This window comes from Mus musculus, chromosome 4 (assembly GCF_000001635.26).
Source record: "Mus musculus strain C57BL/6J chromosome 4, GRCm38.p6 C57BL/6J".
Classification (NCBI taxonomy): domain Eukaryota; kingdom Metazoa; phylum Chordata; class Mammalia; order Rodentia; family Muridae; genus Mus; species Mus musculus.
Genome location: NC_000070.6, coordinates 8,587,643 through 8,610,658, shown reverse-complemented (window position 1 = coordinate 8,610,658; position 23,016 = coordinate 8,587,643). Strand labels below are relative to the sequence as shown.

Sequence of the window (23,016 nt, the reverse complement as noted above, 5' to 3'; positions counted from 1 at the left end):
CAGGCTGGATCACAGACACCCGCCTGCCTCTGCCTCCGAAGTGCTGGGAGGCAGCCAGATGTATATTTTTAATGAGTTCTATGGGAGGATGGCATTTAGAAGTCAGCATCTGGACAGGTGTGCTACTGGCATCTGTTTCTGGGGCATCTTGGTGGACAAAGATGGGAAATACATAATGTGCATGTTTGTGGTATGTGCTCACTCAGTATCTATATAACAAAACTGATGTATTTGAACAGGAAACTGCAAAAGCCTTCTACCTTCTTCACACTGAAACCATGGGCACAATTGTGCCCCGAGTATTTGCCACTCTTTCTGAGAAATCACTACCTATAATGTTGATCAACTCACGTGAAGAAAAGGCAGCTCTAGACTTGGCAGCCCATAACCCTCTGTAAAGTGTTACTTACCACCGGTCTCCGCAACCTGGCATGTTGGGCTTACTTCCCTATGCTTTCAGTGTCCTAATTAATGCTCTCTTGAAAAGTAGCTAGGCTCATAACATACGGTTTCCCCTTTGCATTCCTGGTGTTAAAGTTGGTTTTAGTTATGTTTGAGGTATAAGAAATATTTGGAGTCTACACTATAGAAAAATGTGAACTGAGATTAGAGCTATTTCTTCTCATCTCCTTTGCCTAGTTCCCAACTCTGACTCGAATCCATTCTGTAAGGAACCATCCTCCACTTTATTGATCATTTTTGCACAGAGGTGTGGGCACATCTGTATTTCCTTGGATTGCCTTACTATAAGGATGGCTTCTCGCTTAACTATACATGCCCGAAGTCACACTGGTTCCTTGAGATCAAGTGCTCCAGCTGTGTGGGGTTGCACTGAGAGACTGCATCTTGCTCATTACCTTATAGGTAATTTCCACTATTCGCAGCTCCTCCCAGTGCCACAGGGTAGCCTTGTGCATGTGCTCTTCTGTATTGCTAACACCAACAAGGCTGGTCTCAGAAGAGATCTGGACAGCTAAGACAACAGCAAGAGAAGGTAGCTTTATTACATCGCCATGGTTATCTCCAGAATGTCGGAATTTGTCCAGTTTCATGGGAGAAACTGGCAACTTGACTTCCCTTGAAATTTTTAGGACAAGTTGTGGGAATTAATTCTCTCCTTCTACCATGTGCCACCCAGGAATTGAACTTAAAGTGGCAGGTTTGGTGGTTGGCACCTTTACAAGATGAATCATTTTACTGGTTTTCCACAAGATTTTTAAAAAATAAACAAATAATCATGTGTACATAAGGTATTCAATGTTAGTAGGGTAAAAATGTTGGGGAAGCAAATCAACACATCTATTATTTATCTTAAAAACTCTTGGGCCTCAGGGATGAAACTTGGGCCTCACATTTGGTGGGCATGTCTATACAACTGAGTTACATTCCTAGGTTCCATCTTTGCATTTAATTAAAAAAAAGATTTGTATGAGTGTTTTGTTGGCATGTATTTTTTTTTAATTATTTATTAAAGTATACAGTGTCCTGCCTGCATGCATGCCTGCAGCCAGAGGGAGGCATCAGATCCCATCACAGATGGTTGTGAGCCACCATGTTGGCTCCTGTTGGACTCAGACAGGACCTCTGAAGGAGCAGCCAGTGCTCTTTACCTCTGCGACACCTTTCCAGCCCTGTTGGCATGTATTTTATGTGCACCAACACATGCTAATGGAGGCCAAAAGAGAGACTCAGATTCCCTAGAAATGAAGTTATAATGGCTGTTAGGAGCCATATGGGTGCTGGAAATTGAACCCAGGTCCTTTGCAGAGCCATAAATGCTCTTAACTGGTGAGCAATCTCTCCTAACTAGTTTACTTTTTAAAAAATAACCTTAATTTCCTTTATGAATTATCTTTTAACTGCTCTCATTTTTCTATCAAATTTTTGGTCCTTTGCCCTTTAATATTTAAGAGCCATACTCATGACTACAAAGCTAATGAATACTAAACTGTATGCTGGCATTTCAAATAGTGTCCTATCCTAATTTCAAATGAGTGAGTAATGTTATCTACTAGACGGCAACAGCAGGCGCCATGCTGGCCTCTATTAATACCAAATCACATGGGAACTGTGTTCATCTGTGTTCATCTGTGTTCATCCCATGTGGTACGGTTTATTCTACTACCCGTTTTAACTTTTAAAACTCTTATGTGAGAGATGATGGTGAGCTCATGTAACCCGCAGTCCCTGTGTAGAGAGCAGGAGATAATTTGGCGGGGAGTGTGTTCTTTCCTTCCACCTGTGGAGGCAGTGCCACTGTGTACTATATGCTAGATAGCCTATAAACTCCCAGGTAATTCTCTGGGTCTGGACACACAGCAAGTACCTAGACTACGAGACAGGGTTTTTCTGTGTAGCCCTGGCTGTCCTGGAACTCACTCTGTAGACCAGGCTGGCCTCGAACTCAGAAATCCGCCTGCATCTGCCTCCCGAGTGCTGGGATTAAAGGTGTGCGCCACCACCGCCCGGCGCTGATCCTACTTTTGTGTCAACTGGTTATTTTAGAATATCCTTAAAGACAAACTGAAAACTCAGTTGAGTGTGGTTACACACAGCTGTATCTTTAGGTAGCTGGGAGGCAGACTATGAGTTCATAGCCAGACTGAGATACATAGTGTGAGGTTTCGAACAACACGATGGAAACACAACAGGTTCAGTTCCCATGCACCAGTTGGCTGTCTAGACTGCGTATCTACCGAATGTTACTCCTTCATCCACTGTGTCTTAAAGTTAGAAGACAAATGACAACAGGGTCTTCACTGAAGGCTGCATGCTGACCACTGGAGTTGTATTTGTTTCCATGACTGGTTGTTATTAAAATATGACCACATATGATACAAAAATTGATGCAAGATCCATAAAAGGCAGCCATTACAGTACGATTCACCGGGGTACTGGTGCTGCGTCTCCTCTGACAGGACAGTGAATGTGCTCATCATGAGAAGGACACTTTTGTACATAGGAGTTTATTTTGCACTGCTATAACAACTTCATTCTAGACCAAGGGAGAAAAACGAGAGGATAAAACCACCACAGTGAGTAAACAACTAAAACTTTTCTACTTTGAACAGGATTTTCCATCTGGTAGATTTATTTTCATATCCCCCTCAAAACAGACAGTAAGCTTACCATATTTTAAAGATTATAGATAGGTTGCCACTGAAAGAAAAAAATTTTACACAGTCACTGTACATCAAGGTTGACAAACTGCCCTGCAAGAAAATATACTTAGAAACTGTGTGAAGAAAAGGGACCATTATTGTGTCTAAGGGAAGAGTAAGTGGCATGGCGTGCCTTCTCCGAGTGGGCCTTGCTCTTGGGAGTTGTGTAGTGTTGGAGTTTCTGTTTCTGCCCGTCCCACTCATTACACTGTGTTTTACCCAACAGCACTCATTAAGGCAAACAAATCCTTTTGTGAAGCGGTCTCAAGAACTTGTGGACAAATAGCTTTTGGCATTAAAACAGGTTAACACACACACAGCCTTTAGTAATACACAGGAAGCGTAGTTTTCTTGGACTAGTGACAAGAAAAGATGAACATGCTCGTTAACGATGTCAAAAAGTTGAAAAGTCAGTGTCCAAGCAATTCCTAACAATGCTTCTGTAGCTTCAAGCTCCGAACAGTGGTAGAATTTATGCAAATGCATTAGAGTTCAAGCTTGGCAAATCACACCCAAGCAGGTTATTAAACTATATATACAGAAAGCAAATGATAAATACAGAAGTCAAAGAGTTCTGGTTTTCCTTATATCCTTGAAAGTTGACAAACTTTTTGAGGACAGTCCTATAATATTAAACATTAGGTAACCACAGGTGTTGGGAAACCTAACTACACAAACTGATTTAAAATACTCACCATGACTTTGTAGTGTTTAATACAATTCAGCTCGTAGTTAAGGGCACAAGACAACATTTAACAAAAATAATCACATCAATTGACCTAGAAATCAAATGCAAATAGATATGAATACAATCTCCAAAATCTGTCTTTTTAAGTGAACATTAACCATTTATTCAAAGTTATACAAGAATCTGAAGGATTAAAGTCTCCTGTGACATAAAGCCATTTCAATAGTTTCATGTCTCAGCTGAGCATGAGGAAAGAGGGTGACAGAGTGCGTGGCTCCACTGGGCAGCTAGCCGGTAACACCAGACTCAACAGCAGCCTCCCCCTGCCTGCTGTCCGCCTTGGTTGCTTCCATGAGATGCGTTGGTAGCAGCGTGCTGAGGGCCAATTTTAATGCCGTTTGCCTGAAGTACAAGAGAACAGGACTGTAAATAAAGCAGACTCAACCAGGCAGTAGACTAGATTATTATTTTTTTTAAAAAAATTCACATAATTCTTAGTGATTTAATTTTGCCAAACAACTCTAAAAAATATTTTAAGTAGGTTTTTTGAAATGGGGTTGTTGCTTCTTTTAAAAACAACACAGAGGAGATGTGTTGGAAAGAGGTCGTTTTAGAACTGGTCAGCAGAAATCAGATAGTGCTGCTTGTCAGAGGTTCACAGCGAGGAGAGGACTTGTAACAATTAGTATATGGGATGCTTATCAAAGAGTAAAGCTATCCAAAGCCTTCGCTACTCTAACTGGATTTAAAATCTTTCTTTTAGACAGCATTTCTGTTCCATGTTGAATCAGCTGTGCAGGCTGAGGAACATGAGTGTTCTGTGCCATCAATAATTTCTGTGATCCCCAAAGACATGGCAAGTTGCCAAGAACCCACACACAGAGTGGTTCTTTCATTCGTCAAATTCACACTGTGTCTTAACCCTCAATCCCTCAAGTGGATTTTACCTAAAAATACAACACTTTGAGAAAAGTAATACAGTAGCTGCAGAAATGAAGCTCTTAAGGAAACTCTGCGTCACAGTAAATCTCAGATTTACGGTGCTTGGCAGTTATTCTGCAACTGTAGTAGCCTTGGGGCTTCTGGCACTGGCTCACTATTGACAGTGGCTGATGTGGTTTCTTTTCGCTCTTTGACTCCTCTTTAATAAAAAGCTTGCCCTATGGCTCATTGGTTCTGCCCCCTCTGGGCTGGTAGCAACTTCTTGAGGAATCAAGGAGTCAGCCTTGGCATCAGGCCAAATAAATAGCATGGCCTGTTGGCTTCTGACAGCACATTACAATCAAAGCTGCACAAAACACAGTAAAGCAGTTAGCTACTGTATGAAATCAGACAGAAACAGCACATGTATCCTTTAAACAGAGGGCCAATTACTGTTCAATTTATAGGGGATTAGTCTCTAAATGGTGTCACCTTTAAATTAACTCAATAAGTATTGCCATGTAAGTCTAAAGGTAAGATTTAAAGTCACACTATTCTAAATTAAAAAAAAAAAAAAAAATCAGGTACTTTTTGGAAACCAAAGGTAAACTGCTAAGAGCCTCATATAGGTACTGGCCAAGAGCATCTTTTAGATGTCTTTAATACAAAGTAACAGAAATGCTTATATGAAAGTAAATAACATATTCTATTTACTTAAACGTTTTGAAGTAAGGATAAACACAGAGAGGGGATTTAGGTAAAAATGACAGCTAGTGGACATTCACAATCATCTAAATGACACACTTTGTCCCAATCATGCTGATCAAACTGTGTTCAAAATAACACGAGAGAAAGCTATGCCAACTGTTAATTATGTATATTTATTTGGTCTTCTGAAAAATGTGTTTTGCTCTAATTAGAGTATTTCCAAATTGAGAATTGCCTTCTTTCATACCAGCAGAGACCATGTTGCAAGAGTCCACAGGCCATGCATTTATTTTGGATATCTTACTCCCCAAAGAATAAGTCCATGTGGGTAAACGCAGGTTTCCTTTGCAACTGAGGTAGTTTACATTCTTTTTCACAGTTTGCAATGGATAAACAGGGCCTTTTATTTTAGTCCAATTCCGTAAGTGATACTCTACTAGCATATGGCACCTAACTGAAGTGCTCCACACACAGGTAACATAAGCACCTACCTATTGTACTCTATGTACCATAACTGAGCACCTAACTGAAGTGCTCCACACACAGGTAACATAAGCACCTACCTATTGTACTCTATGTACCAGGCTTTCAGAGAGACGATTGCTAACTAATGTGCCAATGGATGACCAACTGAACCATTTTAGAAATAAAAAATAAATAATAAAATCAGGACTCCAAATACTAGGTAGATGTCAATTCAAAGTTAGTGTTTAGTGAACAATATTTGCATATACATACCTCATTATTAATGTCAAAGACCCCTTCTTGGATTTTTTCATAAATTTCTTTTGCTGTGTTAATAAATGCCTGAAATATAAAGTAGAAAAATTGGTTTATATTACTCAAAATTACAACAGTAAAGAAACATTATACACAAGCTCTACAGGACTGGAGAGATGGCTCAATGATTAAGAGAGCTTACTGCTCCTCCACAGGACTTGAGCTTGATTCCCAACACTCACACTGAGCGGGTCACACCGGCCTGTAACTCCAGCTCTAGGGAATCCGATGCCTTCCGCTGGCCTCTGTGGGCACTGCCCTCTAACCAGGACGCTGAGAAAGAACTCTTGAGGGGTAGATAAGCTGCCTCAGATGGAGGGTAAAAGTACTTGCCATAAACGCTTGATCATCTCAGCCTGATCCCAAAAAAGGAGAACAGACTCCACAAAGTACCTTCCATACCGAGGCATGAGTGTGCCTGTATACACACACACACACACACACACACACACACACACACACACACACACACAAATGTTCTTGACAATATCATAACAATTGGTACATAAAAATTAATTTTTTGTATATTTCTATTAATGACAAAACCTTGATCACCACAATAGATGCATAAAAATCAATGATAAACTTCAACAACTTCTCATCCTGAAGCCATCCAGTAAAGCTGGAAGAGAAGGGAAAGCTCTTGAGTGATGCAGTATCTAAAGCGCAGTTCTCAACCTTCCTACTGCTGTGGCCTCCTTTAATACAGCTCCTCGGCTTGTGATGTTAGTCCACTGCTACTTCATGACTCGAGTTTTCCACTGTTCTGAACTGTAATGTAAATGTCTTATACGCAGCTGTGATGTGCGACCCACAAAGGGGTGGAGACCTGCAAGCTGAGAACTGCTGATGTAGGACAAGGCACACTTCATGGCATCCTCCCTGGGAAGACCAAAAGCTTCCCTCTAACCTGAGGACGCAAGGATTCGTGCCAAACTTCATTTGAGTCACAAACACTATTTATAATAGCCAAAATACAAAACAACATGAAGTATTCCTGCTAGTGAGTGAAAACTAAAAAGTGGGCTTCTGCTGGAACATTTAGCCATTGAAAGGATGAAGGTTTAGTCTTCACCCTTTATACTGTGGTTGACCCCTGACAAACACGCACAGAACATACGAGACATATATAACTTGGGCTGGAGAGACATATGAGACATATATATTTGGGGCTGGAGAGACAGCTAAGCAGTTAAGGGCACTGGCTGCTCTTCTGAAGGTCCTGAGTTCAATTCCCAGCAACCACATGGTGGCTCACAACCATCTATAATGGAATCCAGTGCCCTCTTGTGGTGTGTCTGAAGACAGCTACAGTGTGCTCATATACATCACATATAATTCAATCCCACTTATATGTAATGTCAGAACACTCAAAGTCACAGGCAGAGAAGCCAGCATTAGTTACTGCAGGTTAGGAGGGGGAAGGAGAGTGAATGTCCACTAGCATTTCTTTGTGGGGGTCTCAGAAATGTTCTTGAATTATTACACTGTGGTGATAGCTGTGCAATTCTGTAGATAATTAAATTTAACTAAATGTACAATGAAAAGTGTAGCTTTTATGGTAAGTGAATTCTATCTCCAAAGCAAATTATCACCAAGGAGGGGAAAGAATGTCTTAAGAAATGTGTGCAGGAGAACCCATTTAACTAGAGACTTTACACACGCCAACATGTTTGCGCTAGCTGATTTCAGAGGACAATGTTCTACATGGGACTGCTTTTGCCATACTTAATATGCAGTCTGAAAGACAGAGTCACAGTCAGGCCAGGAGATGGCTCAGCAGGTTAAAGTGTTTATTATAAAATCCCAAAGACTCAAATTCAATCCTGGGAACACATTTCAAAAGCCAGATATAGTGGCCCATGTCTAGCAATGGCAGCATTCCTACAGTGAGACAGAAGGCGAGGCAGCAGCTGGGATCTATGTGTGCAGCACAGTGGCAGAAAGTGCAATGCACGCACACATAACTCATGTGTGCTCGCTCTCTCACATCCACTCTCTCAATACATCTATAACACTAAGAAGAAGAGACTCAGGGTTTGGATGATAAAGGGACACTGTTCACATTGAAGAGTTCTGCCCTGGGCTACACAGTGCACTACTACACTGAAGAAAATTGGGACGAGTATGAGAAACTACTCATCAAATTACGCCTGTAAATTATTCACAAGTATCCTATGTTTATGTAGTCTATTTAAGGTATTTTATGTGAATATCATCAGTGCTACAGAGGGTGCTCAAACTCTGATAGGGTCTAAACTATCAGATTTGAGAGAAGTAGAGTATTAACCAGTGTGATGAGGAAAGACGTCTTCAAGTAGTATTTTATGAAAACTCCCAGGAGGTCTTCCGAACCACCAGCACAGATCTGATGGACTCTTTAAGTGGTAAAGGGCTCACAGAGAGGTAGAAATCCTACCTCTCCTCATTTAGACACTGGAAACATTTGACGGCTGAAGTTGCTATCGTAGCTTTTGCTTCCAATTAACAGGACTGTTACGTTTTCACCTTCAAGGCCTTACAGCTCCCCAGAGCAATCAATCTACGGCAGCTCAATTACTGTACCAAGCACACCCCAGTCAGCAAAGGAGATCGGAACGACTGTGGCAGGGACACGGCGGTATGAATATGCATACATTCTAAGTGGCCGATCAATTCATTGCAGAGGGTCATGAGAATTTGCCACAAAATAATGAGAATAATTAATCACTGATGAGTCACAAGGCACTTAGGACGCAAGCACGGTTTTCATGTGTGTTGGCATTAAGGTGAAGGGGAAACTGGTTTTCAGCCAACTAAGAACTGGTCCATATTCTTCAAAACTGAAGTTATCCTTATAAATAAGTAAAAATTTAACTTTATTGCTAACAAGTCAATTACAATGATGGCTTCAGAAACCTAGCTAACTGAATTCAAAGACACAGACTCTGTGAGGCTGCAACTCTATTGGAGCTAACACAATCTCTCTCAGACAGACTACAAGGTTCCATATATGTAGGGCACCATTTATGAGAGGGCTAACATTGCCAGACAAACTGTAAGGTCCTACATATGTAGAGCACCCGCATGTGCATGCTAGCACAATGCCAGACAGACTACATGTCTCATAGATATAGAGCACTATGTGTGAGAGGGCTAACATTGCTAGACTTCACAGAAACAAGCAGTGCTAATCGTAACCTAGTACAGAGAGACTCATCCAGTTAAACAAACTGTTGTTTGGCTAACTTGTTGAGAAATCATATTAAACCAGGCACAAGAAAGCTATGCTATGTAGAAATTTCCAAGTTACTATACTAATTTTATCCCCTAAGCAGTATTTACTACTTTATTACACACTTTAAAAAGCATAGTTGTAACACATTTGAGATGTATTTTATATCTGGAAGGCATGAAATTAATTTTCTTTGAATTGAAATATATAAATGGTTATAAATTTTTCATTATCATTCAGTCTCTCAATGGAGTAGTTGTTGAATAATGCCACCTCTAACTCTAATTTTCTGATTAAACACCGAGGACATTAAATTTTTTTCTACCTAAGTACAATATAGAAAATATGATATAAATGCAGTTTTTGATACTTCAAAATGAACATTTACTATATACTATTGGTGACCAGTGACTGATTTAACGATGCCTTGGAATGTGAAATCCAGCACGCCACACGCAGACATCAGCACACCAATTTTGAACTGGCTAGCATGAAGATTCTCCAAATACAATGAATATTAACCAGCACTATTAAGACTCATTGGTGATCATACAAACTTCTAAGTACTGGAACCACACAAAAGTTCTCTCTTTTCAAGATTCAAAATTTTTCAGTAATGAGAAATATTCAAGGATATACTAACAAACTGGCTGGGGTTAAAATAATAATTTTGATGGACATGGCTCAATGGTTAAAAGCACTTGGTGCCCTTGCCAGGGAACCTACGTTTAATTACCAGCACCCACATGGCAGCTCATAACTGTCTATAATTCCTGATTCCAGGGGATCCAATCTCTTCTTCTGACTTCCACAGGTATCAGAAGCACACATGGTGAACATACATACATACATAAATGTAGAACACTCATACATACAAAATAAGAATAAATATATATTTAAAAATGCTAATTTCACTCTTCATTTCTTATCAATCTTCACAGATATTTGTCAAGTGCTAGTTCATACTGTCAATTTGACAAGCGTTAGGGCTACCTAGGGGACAAGCCTCTGAGCACAGCAGTTAGCGACTGTCTAGATTAGGTTACCTGAGGTGGGAAGCGCATCGTCAGCTGGCAGCAGCATTTTATGGACTACTGTTCTGGACTGAATAGGAGGAACAGTTCTAACACACAGCCCAGGTCTGATTCTCAGTGAGGGCCAGTGATTCATCTATCTTCCTGCCTCCTCACTGTGAGCACAATGTGCCTCTGCCTCAAGCTTCTGTCATCCTTACTATAATGCATTCCTAAATTGGGAACCTTCCTCCCTTTTGTTAGGTATTTGTTTCCTAACAACATGTAAAGTATCTAATGCAGTTTCTGGTTTTGTTTTTTGAGGCAAGGTCTCACGATACAACCCCAGCTGACCTCAGACCCTTGCTTCAGACCCTGGGATTACAAGAGTATACCATAGTACCTAGCTGAAATGTTGGGTTTAGTTTATATAGATATCTTTGAGGGAAAATTCTTTTTTTGGCTTTACTAAGAGGAAGGGAGCAAGCAACAAGGCATTTTTTTTTTTTTTTTTTACCCCAGGGCAAAAATTTTCTAAGAAACTGATGTCAAAGTAGTTCATCCTAAGTTTTGTAAAATAATGTCCTGGCAGACACGTGTTTGTGAAGCACAGGTAACTCCCTATGGCCAGCAAGTGGTATGTTCTGCTCCTGTGCACTGCTCTGTCTTAGCTCTGTAATCCTGCATCACCAGTCTTTCTCCTTCACCATCTTTTGAGTAGTTGCTACCGTCGGTCCTTTACATTCATTTTCTTTATTTGTCATGACTTTTCTTGCCTTCTACTTCAGGCACTGATTTCCAGCCCTTGGTAGCAGTTATCTGAATGGAACTGGTCCATGGCAAAAGTGCAAGCACCCGTCCAGCCAGCCCAAGTCACCTCTATCTAACAACGTTACAGATGCAGGGCTGTGGTATAGCACGAGTAGGAGAGGGCATGCCTACCTAGCATATACATGGTCCTGGGTTTGATCCTCAGCACTTATAAAGCAGATATGTCTATAATCCCAGCACATGGGTGGTGGAGGCAGGGGGATCAGGAATTGAAGGCCAGCTTTGGCCTCACAGTGGGTTTGAGGCCACCCTGGACTACATGAGACCCTGTCTACAAACAGACAAAACAAACCAACTAACCAAGCACCACCACCAGACCCACTACAAATGGGGTATTATTCAAGAACAACGCTCAGGTACTAACTATCCTGATGCTGTTGCGTGCATTACTGACAAGGGCACCGAGTAAGTGATGAGTAGACACCATAAGAGAGGGCGCACTTTCCACTGCTGCTGAACTAACACCAGTTGGCTGGGAGAATCTAAGCACAAGAGCTTATATTGTAGGCCAGGAGAAAAGGGTTTTCTGCATTAACTCATGGAAGATGAGTGCTGGGCAGTACTGGGTCCTAACACACAACATACATGACACACACATGACACTCTGAGTGCGCTGGAGGGATGTGGGGAAGGGATGATGCAGCACACTTTTTATTATGGCTTTACAGCTTTTAAGTCAAAACAGCAGACTAGCATTGATTTCCTTACATATCATACTGCCACCTGGTGGCAAGATAGACATGACATCACTTAAATATATTGAACAGATGCTAGAGAAGGTGTTGTGTAAGACAATGACTTTGTAGTGTTGTAGTCAAAAATCTTTAATTTTCTTCTCAAATTCTGGAAGCAATTACATGTATCAATCTGTCTGTGCGAAAATAACCAATAATCTATGAAGTGCTTACTATTGGCACGCCACTACACTAAGTATTTTATATAGTTTACATTGTTTCCCGAAAGAAATTAAAATATTTAGAAAAATAGAACAATTAAACTCCTTTCAAGAAAGCTTATAGGTATGGGATGATGTTATGCCTCTGAAAGATGCACACCAGTTCCAGGGGAACGAGGTTCTTCTGGGTCAAACCCCAGCAGCATCTCTTACTAGGGTGTGGCCTGAGATGCAGTGCTCTACAGGAGAAAGCGCACAGGTGCCTAAGTCAGCAAGCCCTGAAGATACTGCAGAGTAATGAACGTGGTCAATACTCATCAGAAAATTAAAATATCTTGATTAAAACCATTAAAAAGAGACTTAACTACAAGTCATGCACAGAGTGGGCACTGAAGAGTAATATATACTGAGACAAAGCAAGTATAAACTGATGGGAAGACCTATGAAAACACTAAGCAAATTGTAGTATGAGGGAGCTTAAATAAAGACCTCATTCAAATTCTCTAACTTTATCTGGATCCTATGTACTTGAGTGCCAGAGGCCTTAGATCACAGTGGCTTTCAATCCCTATCTCAAGGCAGTGTTGCTGGTGGGGCTACTCTTTGGGATGAGGTAAATAAAGAGTAATGGAGGCTAGTCAATCTGCCTTAACTTCTTCAGCTTCCTGTTTCACTGGGAGAGGACCTGCTGCCTCTGTTCTCTCTATCAATGGAAGGGCAGGATGAAATCATGTACATTTAATTTACATGAAAGAAAGTCAGGCTGTGCATGACATGACAGATAGCAGGTGAAGTTCTAAAGCTGTACAAAAGTCTGGGTAGTTGATGTCTTATATATATGCATGCTTATAAATAAATGTCCTCTGCAGATGGATGTGATGATACACATGAATGTTCCTTGGTTAGCAAAGTGGATGCAACTTTCAAGAGGACCATCTAGGCTGGAGAGACAGCTCAGTGGTTAAGAGCACTGACTGCTCTTCCAGAGGTCCTGAGTTCCCAGCAACCACATGGTGGCTCACCCATGGTGTAATGTGTTCTGATGCCCTCTTCTGGTGTGTTTGAAGATAGCTACAGTGTACGCATATACATAAAATAATTCTTTCTTTTTTCTTCTTCTTCTTCTTCTTTTTTTTTTTTTTTTTTTTTTTTTTTTGGTTTTTTGAGACAGGGTTTCTCTGTGTAGCCCTGGCTGTCCTGGAACTCACTTTGTAGACCAGGCTGGCCTCGAACTCAGAAATCCACCTGCCTCTGCCTCCCAAGTGCTGGGATTAAAGGCGTGTGCCACCATGCCTGGCAAATAATTCTTTTAAAAAAAAATGGACCACCTTTAAAGTTTCCAAGACTGATAGCCAAACCAGAGGTAGGGAAGCTAAGTGGCAGTTATGATAGTAAGCTTTCCTCCAGGGATAGATGATCCAAGTCTGGCAATATGCTCCAATTCCGTTTGTAAAGTCCTCTTCTAGGACTTCAACACAGACCAGAGTGTATAGGACAAGAAAGCCTGTAGTTTACAGTCACATTCCAGCTGTCTAAAGTACTTCTTCACTACCTAAACAATTACTAAGAAGCACAGCCTCTTATAATGTAAGCAAGGGCCCTTGAAGCAGTCCTCTTCCTAGTTAGTACTATCTTCTCAAATCATGTGCTCTCTCTCCATGGTCATAGAAATCTGCCTGTCCTGTCTTTTGGTGGGTTGGCAAGTTAGCTCCATCTGTCTTAGGACTCCCCCACTGTGTTTTCAGCTACTTGCTTAGCTCTCTGGTGCCTTAGCTGCTAAGTCAAAACATTTTAATCCTGACTTGTCAATAGGTTGAGGTTTTTTTAAAGTAATTAATATATTTTTTTGTCACATAAAAATTTTCTATTACACTGTATTTTAAAAGTATTTGCAATTTAAAACTTTTAAATTAATTTAAATGAATACATAAAACCATAAAAATTGCACACACACCATATGATGTCTGGGCATGCTTGTATGTAATACAGTTAGTGTAGTGTGGGCTAACCTCCTTTTCCTTTCTTTTTTGAGCTGGTTTTAAAGTCAGCATATGTGATAAGCTTCAAGAAATGAACAGTGTGGAAATGAGCAAGGGAGTTCAGACATTTCTTTGACATGTTAACTGCCTTTGGATATAGATCAGTAGTAGGATCAATTGCCAGATACTACAGGAGTGCTTCTAAGTTTTTTGAAGACCCCCTCCCAATACTGTTTGTTCTACAATGGCTACAGTCTCCTATAGTCCAACCAAAAGTGTGGGCCGATGTCCTTTTCTTCACATTACTAGCATCTGCTGTAATTTGACCTGATCTATGTCATGAAGGCCAAAAGAGATGATGGTAAGCTAGAGAGAACAACCCTTCCCAGAACTCTATGGACTTTTGTGCCTTAGAGTTTATTTCCCTTTGGTTTCACACACATTTGTAATCTTCTAGGCAAAATGAATTTAGGGAGAAAAAAACTATCAAATAGTTCTAAGAATAAAATTGGGTGGTGGTGGCATATGCCTTTAAATACCAGCACTCAGGAGGCAGAGGCCGGTAGATTTCTGAGTTCCAGGCTAGCCTGATTTACAAAGTGAGTTCTAGGAAGCTAGGGCTACACAGAGAAACCCTGTCTCAAAGGGGGTTAACAGTGCTCTTAATCATCCAGTCATCACCTGGCCTCCAAAGAATGCTCAAGTTCTATCAGAGAAACCCATGTTTATTGGTGCACTAGTTACAATAACCAGGGAATGGACCACCCTAGCATCAAAAAAAAAATTCTCTCTCTCTCTCTCTCTCTCTCTCTCTCTCTCATATACACACACAGAATTTTATTCAGCTATTAAGAAAAATAAAATCATGACATTTGTATGATATAAATTTCTAGATTCAGAAAGTCAAATTTTGTGGATTTTGTCATATATAAATTTAAATATTTATGTACTTATATATGTATGTATGAATATATGGATATAGGACATTAGGTCAGAAAAAGACCAAGAACAGAAAAGTGGTTTTAAGTATGGGGAAAGAAGTTAATAAAATACATGTGGCACAAAACCAATAGAAAACCTAAAAGCAAACACTGACTTTGTGTGCTGGCTGATAGTGTAGGGAGACACAGTATCACAGAGGGCACCCCAAAGAAGGCTTGACCTAACCATGTCCCTGAAGGGCATTTCCAATGCAGAGGACACTTCTGTGGAGGAGGGGATGCACTTCACAGAATTCCACTTTAACACACAGTGTACATTGTGAGTTGCTGGCGACCAAAGGGCCTTGGCTGTCAAATGACAGAACCTGACGCTCAGACTGTGGGGGACCACTACACAGTTTTAAAGAAACTGAAGAACAACAATCATTTTCCACCTTTTGGATGCTCTCAGACAACAGTGGAAGACTGAAAAATGGAGACAGGAAGTCTTATTAAGAAGCAATCAGGGTCAATAAAGCAACAGGAAGGCATTACAGACTAAGGGGATGAGTGACTGAAGGGATAAGCAGGCGTATATTGCAGGCTGGACTACCGCAGCAAAGGACTCCAGCTCAGTGGGGATGGGTTAAGTCTATGGGTCCGAAGAACATTCACAAAGAGCTCTCTAGGGGTATAGAACTTGGGTTTAAGGGGCACCTCCACTCAAGTCTTGAGAATTTTGGAGAGCCATAAAGAGGTGGTAATACCAAGCTAAAGAAGGTATTTATAAGAGTAGTGAAAGGTATGCAAGAGACTGTTTACTACGGTAGGAATGGAAACCCATCTGTTAGCTATGGAGATCATAAAGGTAGGATGAACATACCAATGGGGAAAGAATTCAGATGAGCAACTCAGTAAGAAAAAGGACTAGGGAAACTCTGATAGGAACTAGAAGAGAACATATCCAGAACCGAGGGAGGGTTTTATTTTGAAGGCAGCTAAACGTTGATTATATAATTACATGCCCTGGCCAGGAGCAAATAAAAAAGGAAGGGATGGAGATCCTGAGGTGGTTTGAAACCACGAGCTTTACAAGGGTGGGGAGTGCCCTGTCAGCCTTTCCTGTGTGGTAAGTGAGGTGCAGCCTGCACTGCAGGAGGCTTGAGCAATGTACATAATATCACTGGAGAAGCCTCATCTAAGACAACCCATTTTAAGAAAAGCATGTGAGATATTTAGATCAGGAGAAACACTATTTGTTCCTTCTGCCACATGTCAAGTCAGAGAGAGAGAAAAAAAAAAACCTTGAGGTATTGGGCTGTGCTAACGGATGAGTAATTTCCCCAAAATACCTGGGGGGAAGGATGCTTAGAAAATTAGAAGTTAAATAAAACAGCAATTTTCTCTGAGACAAGGTTTTACTCTGTGCTTAAGTTAGCCTCAAACACAGCAAGCCTCCTGGCCTCAGCCTACTGAGAGCTGATATCACAGGTATGAGTCACAATAGCAGCTTTTTTTTTCAGGAGATTTTTCTACAGTGGGTTCTCAGACATTACTACTCTACTATAATTTCTGGTTCTTGAGAGGACGCTCATCTAATTCCTCCTATACTTGTTGGCCCTTGGAATCCCAAACAAAACAATTATTACCGGCATTCTCAACTATGTGGCAGTATAAAGGGGAATGACAAGAACCTGCAATGCCTTGGTCTATGTGCTCTGTGCACAATGAATATCACACATGAAAGCACGGAAGAAAACACACTCTGCAACTGACTGCAATATTACTGTAAGCATGTATAGTACTTGGATCTTATGTGACATTTACCAAAGGCATCAACGGTGACGGATTAGGGGAAACACAACAAGAGTATTTTGGTCGAAACTGGTTGTTTTGGGTTTCTTCTGCTGTGATGAATGCCATGACCAAAAGCACCCTGGGAAAGAAAAGGATTCATTTCTCACGCTCAGATATAAAGCCGTCCATCACTGTGAGGAAGCTGGGGTAGGAACTTGGAAGGAGGATCTGGAGCATAGACCACAGAGGAGTGCTGCTTCCCGGCTTTGTCCCCACAGATTGCTCTGCTTGCTTTCCTCTACAACTCAAGCCCCCGATGGGCCTAAGGCCCACCTGCAACAATCATTAGTCAAGAACATTTGCCTCTGTGCAATTTGACAGAGAGATTTTCTGTACTGAGGCTCTCCTCCCTCCTCAGACAACGTTAACTTGTGCCACGGTGACAGACAACCAACCAGGGAAATGAAGTCTGAGGGTGCTTCTACCACACTTTATGAGTGTATTCTTTCAGTGTTCACAGTTACCACCACAACCTGTATAGAATGTACTTAGTAAAAGCAATGCACTCTCATAACAATCTGCTATGTAAAAATCATGATGTATCATTTGGAAATAAATACATAAAACTAGCAGATTGCTAACAAAACCATGTTTATAATGGAAAAGGCTTCCCATGTTTGTATGATGTTTCTATGTACAAATTTTGCATGTGTTAATTTTAAATATGTGATCCCTCTACTTCTTTCTTTCCCTACATCTATAGATGTGTCTGAGAAACTCTTATTTTCATAAGTAATACCTTATTTAGCCAGTGGGCCCCACTTTGTTTTCATCTTCTTTATAAATTAACTTCAAGTATTTATATTGTTTTGGTACTGTTTTAAATTTAAGATCCTAGTTCAAGAAAGAGGGCCTCAATTCTGGTAAGAGCAAAGCAGTTGGCGTATCTAGGTTATTACTAAAGAAAATGCATGAGAGTAGAGAGTTGCTGAAGAATGGTGTTGGCGGTTCCTGCACCGAGAGGATGAGTACAGTAGGGCGGGGACAGTCAACTTGGAGTCATGGCTTGTGGTAGGATTTTCCCCATCCAATTACATTAAAATATTAGTGCAGCAGGAGGCCTGTGATTGGACAGGGGAAAAGGGAGGCAAAGGTAAGGTTGCAAAGACAGAGAGCGACTCAGGTGGAGAACAGAGCAAGATGGAGATGGACAGACAGGATGATTCAAAACCAGTGTGGCTTTGAATTGCCACAGGTAGATATGTTATTATATATGGATAAAATAATGGGGATAACTTGTCTCATCTAGGTGGGCAGCTTATATCATCAGTTGGCACAGAAATTATTGTGTGGGCATCTTGTGAACGAGAATTGATCTATAAGTCTGACTGGTTAATTATAAGCTTCAAGAGTTTTTTTTTAATGGGTTCCTGGAATGTGGGACCCCCGACCACTGAGGTTTATGGCTGAGAAGGAACTAGCAGCCCCAGAGACAAGGGAACTGGAGCTGGGAAGACAACCACCGGTCGGTCTGGTTGCTGTTGAGGCTAGTCTAGAGGCAGAGGCAGCGGGACCCAGGCAGAGAGTAGCTGTCAGTAGTGCAGGAAGCCTGCCGGTCCATTTTAATCTTTCCTGCAACAATGGATCACCATCATGTTAGAATACTGAGGTTCCTCACTGTAGCACCCATGTCAGAAGCAGCCCACTAAACAGAAGAGATGTAGTTTTTACTTCTTTCAGGTAGTAAATGAAATAAAGCATTTTTAATATCAAAATTACGGTATTAACCCACACGCCCCGTTCACTAAGAAGAGCTGCTGCTAATTCAGCTCTTGAAGTTTGTGTTCCATTATTCTAACTCAGCCGTTGTCAACTAGGACTAGTGACACTATGGACCAGACAATGGTCCTCTGCAGTTCCCTCTAATCCTCTTTTGTCCCTAAATCCACCTTTTATGAACGAAATCATTCAGCTGGCTAATAGTAAACAGTAAATGTATAGATTATATAAGCTTATTTCCACTTAATGCTGAAACAACAGTGGTGTTATGTTTTAAATATTCTAATTCCTTCAAAGGAAATATAACCCACATATCTTGGTTTCTACTTGTATTACAAAAAGCACATCTTTGTTAAAATATATAAAAGGAAACAACAGACTCATTTCTAAAGACCAACAAGATTCCACTGGGACTGAGCCAGTACATAATCATATAGACTTAATTTTCTAAAAAGAACTCATAATCAGATGGTCCATTAATCAGAAAATAGGGACATTTATGAATCACTTATCTTTTATCTTAATTATCTTTAAATGCACCATACATGTTAAGAGATGATTCATATGTGAGACATTTACTCATTTGGCTGTTTATATAGCCGGGACTTTAAGCATAGGGTCTCCAACAGGTAGGACAATGTTTAACCATTAATACCCTGACTTTGAATGGTTTTGCTCTTCCAGCCACACATGAGACTGCTTAGACAACTGCAGTGTCAATTTTCCAAAATGAGCTAATGGATAAATGTGTTTGGCTTTCAAATGGCTTTTACTTAATGATACAATTAATTCTGCTTAAAAATATTGCACACATGGGGGTTGGGGGCTGGAGAGATGGCTCAGCAGTTAAAAGTACGTGTTCTTGTAGAGGACCTGGATTTAGTTCCCAGCACCCACAAGGCAGCTCAAACCATCTGTAACTCCAGCAACAGGCATATATGTGGGCAAAAGACCACACATAAAAATTTAAAAATCTAAGAAAAAATAAAAAGTATGCCATATAGACCATGAATAAATAGTTGGATGTCTTACCTTCAAATCAGGTCTCTTATTCCATACATACTAGCTGTCTTTTTGTTTTTATGAATATTAATCTAACATCTTCAATTACTGTGGAGACATTCTCTATCTATCTATCTATCTATCTATCTATCTATCTATCTACCTATCTACCTATCTACCTATCTATCTATCTATCTATCTATCTATCTATCTACCTATCTACCTATCTACCTATCTATCTATCTATCTATCTATCTATCTATCTATCTATCTATCTATCTATCTATCCACCTATCCACCTATCCACCTATCCACCTATCCACCTATCCATCTATCCATCTATCTATCTATCTATCTATCTATCTATCTATCTATCTATCTATCTATCTATCTATCTAATACAGGCCTGAATATTAACTCCATCTTGTTTGGTACATGGTAAACACATTTAAGAGGGACTGAACTACAGAAAAAGGTACTCTTTTTGCAAAAGGATACGTGAAAACTCCAAGTGTCACACTTAACATAATTTTATTAACCTAGTAATGTGAAAATAAATTTAGTATTCAAGAATTTATAAAGTATAATTTAATCTTTAGATCCCCCTAATAAAACTTTATAAAGGACCAAATTTAAATGAAGTTGTTATTAGTATTTTAAAAGAAGATTTATTTCTATTTCATTGGTTTAAGTGTTTTGCCTGGATGTGCGTATGTGCAGCACATGTGTGGCTGCTCACTGAGGCCAGAAGATAGCATCAGTTCCCCATAACTGGATTGACACAAGACTGTGAATCACCATGGGTGTTTGGAACTGAACCCAAGTCCTCAGGAAGTGCCAATGCTCTTAACTATTAAGTGACTTCTCCAGTCACAAAGTTAGTTATTTTGTTTAATTTTTTTGATCAACCTTTTTATTGAAATAATTGTCAACTGATATAAAATTGTATGAAGTAATACAACCACCCAGTGGCTTTTCCTTAGTTTTCCCAATGGTGACTTCCTAGGAAATTATAGTACACTATTTACAAACAAAATACCAAAAAAAAATATAGTAAAACAGAATAAAGATTATTATTGTAGCATGTTGTGTCAGTTGTATAGTAATGGCCCCTTAGGCTCATATATTTGAATGCTTAGTCACCATTCAGGGAGTGCAACTCTTTGGTAGGATTTGAAGGATTAAGAGGTGTGGCCTTCTTGGAGGAAGTGTGCCACTGGGGGTTTGAGGTTTCAAAAGCCCATACCAGGTTCTCTTCCTGCAGGCTGTGGATCAGAGCTCTCAGGAAGCAGAACTCTCAGATACTTCTCCAGCACCAGGACTGCCATGTGCATGCCCGCCATGCTCCCTGCCATGATGATAATAGACTAAGTCTCTGAAACTGTAAGCAAACCTCCGATCAAATGATTTTTTTTAATGGGTTGCCTTGGTCACAGAATCTCTTCACAGCAATAGAACAGTGACTAAGATAGACTCTTAAGTGTTGTCTTTTTATAGTCTTAACACTTCCTCCCATGCAACACCCTCCTGCGTCCTGGCAGTGATTCATCTGTACTGTGGACTCTGCGTTCATCACCTGAAGGAAAGAGGGCAGAAGAAATCACACAGTGGACAAGGCTTAGTGTTTAAGTGAGTTTAGTTACCTGGAGCTTCATCCAGTATTTTCATATAACAACAGTTTTTCCTATTTTATATTTTAGTAAGGAAGTTTCCTTAGACCCAAAAGGTGCTTGCTAGGTTATTTCTAGCTTGGGAGTGTTATGAATGAAGCTGTTATGAATATCGGCCTATAGGTTGCTGTGCAGACAATCATTTCTCTTAAGTGCCCATGGGTATAATTGCTATGTTGACTGGGAGCTCCATTTTAGTGTAGACTGCTGAGGTGTTTTCTAGAGTGGCTGTGTTACTCAGTCCTACCATCCATGTGAGTGCTCTCCACCAGCATATGGTACAGTCATCCCTGGTCATCTGGGCTACTTTGATCCCTATCTCCTTAAAGCCTCATTTGTTTGAGACAATGTCTTGCTATGGAGCACTGGCAGGTATGGAACTTAAAATGCAGACCAGTCTCCAGTAGGGGTCATCTGCCTCTGCCTGAGTGCTAGGATTAAGGCGAACACCACCACCACACAACTGATTTTTTGGTTTTAAAGTCTAGAGTTAGTCTTTTATTGGATCTGGGCTTAAAGAGTGTTTTATCTTGGTATGTAGAACTGTCATTTTTTTTTTTAAACATAAGAATGCTTTACAGAGCACAAGTTCTGAAAGGTCAATTTATTAATTTTTCCTTTTAAAAGAGTTATTCCTTTGGAGGTAAGTATCTGCTAAGATATAAAACAGCTCAAAGTTTTATACTTGCTTTCACAAACCACTGCTGAGTTTATTTTCTTGTATAACATGTGAGGTTCCTGGGGTTTACCTTCCACTGCAGGAGCACTCTTTGTTATTAGGTGCTCTCATCACTGTGCACCCTGTGCCTTTGTTAAGTCAGCTGTTTCTGTGAAAAGATTTCTAAGCTACTTATTACTCTGCTCTCCCCATACTCATATCTAGCCTTCATGAGCTCCGGTCTTAGTGGTCACAGCTATGTGACACCTGAAACAAAGTAGTGAGACTCACCCTGTTTTTCCTTCCAGGTTGTTTTGGTTACTGTAGTCCTTTTGCATCTCTGTATGTATTTTATATTATTATTTTCTACATCTACTAAAAATGGAATTTGCTTTGATAGAAATACTTTTAAACCTTTATGTCAACCTGTAAAGTAAGTGTCGTTGTTTTAGTCAGTGTTCTATTGCTGTGAAGAGACACTAAGGCCATGGCAAGTCTCTGCCTTTTTTTTTTTTTTTTTTTTTTTTTTTCTGAGACAGGGTTTCTCTGTGTAGCTCTGGCTGTCCTGGAACTCTCTCTGTAGATCAGGCTGGCCTTGAACTCAAGAAAGAGCTCCACTGGGCCTAGTGTAGGCTTCTGAAATCTCAAATCCCACCCCCCAGTGATGAGGCCACACCTACTCTAACAACTAGAGGTCAACATTGGTTGTCATCCTTAGTTCCTTTTCAAGCTCAGTTTTAAAGGTTTTTTGAGACAAAGTCTCTGTGTAGCCCTTGGCTGTCCTGGCCCTTGCTCTGTAGACCAGACTGGCCTGAAACTGAGATCTTCCTCCTCTGCCTCCCAAGTACTGGGACTAAAGGTGTCTGTCACCATGCCCAATTCTACCTTACTTTTTGAGACCGTTATCTCTCAGTGAACCTAGTACTCACTGATTTGACTAGAGTGGGTGGCTCCTGGGATTTGACAGTTTTTGCCTTCCCCAACTCCCAACATTGGTTTT

The 23,016-nt window shown here is 40.4% G+C and overlaps 1 protein-coding gene across 2 annotated transcripts in view; it reads right to left on the bottom strand.

The window, feature by feature from the left end:
• Positions 1-2,956: 2,956 nt before the first annotated feature.
• Positions 2,957-23,016, bottom strand: part of Rab2a (RAB2A, member RAS oncogene family) — a 72,234-nt gene continuing 52,174 nt past the window's right edge. Inside the window, exons 7-8 of one of the 2 annotated variants that reach the window (NM_021518.3) lie at positions 6,217-6,285; positions 2,957-4,251 (exon numbers count right to left, since the gene is read on the bottom strand). In NM_021518.3, the coding sequence (NP_067493.1) occupies positions 4,156-4,251; positions 6,217-6,285 (165 nt within the window). In that variant the 3' untranslated portion in view covers positions 2,957-4,155. Of the gene's footprint in view, positions 4,252-6,216; positions 6,286-8,458; positions 21,265-23,016 lie in introns of those variants that run through there. The other variant, XM_006538126.4, reaches the window with a different exon arrangement.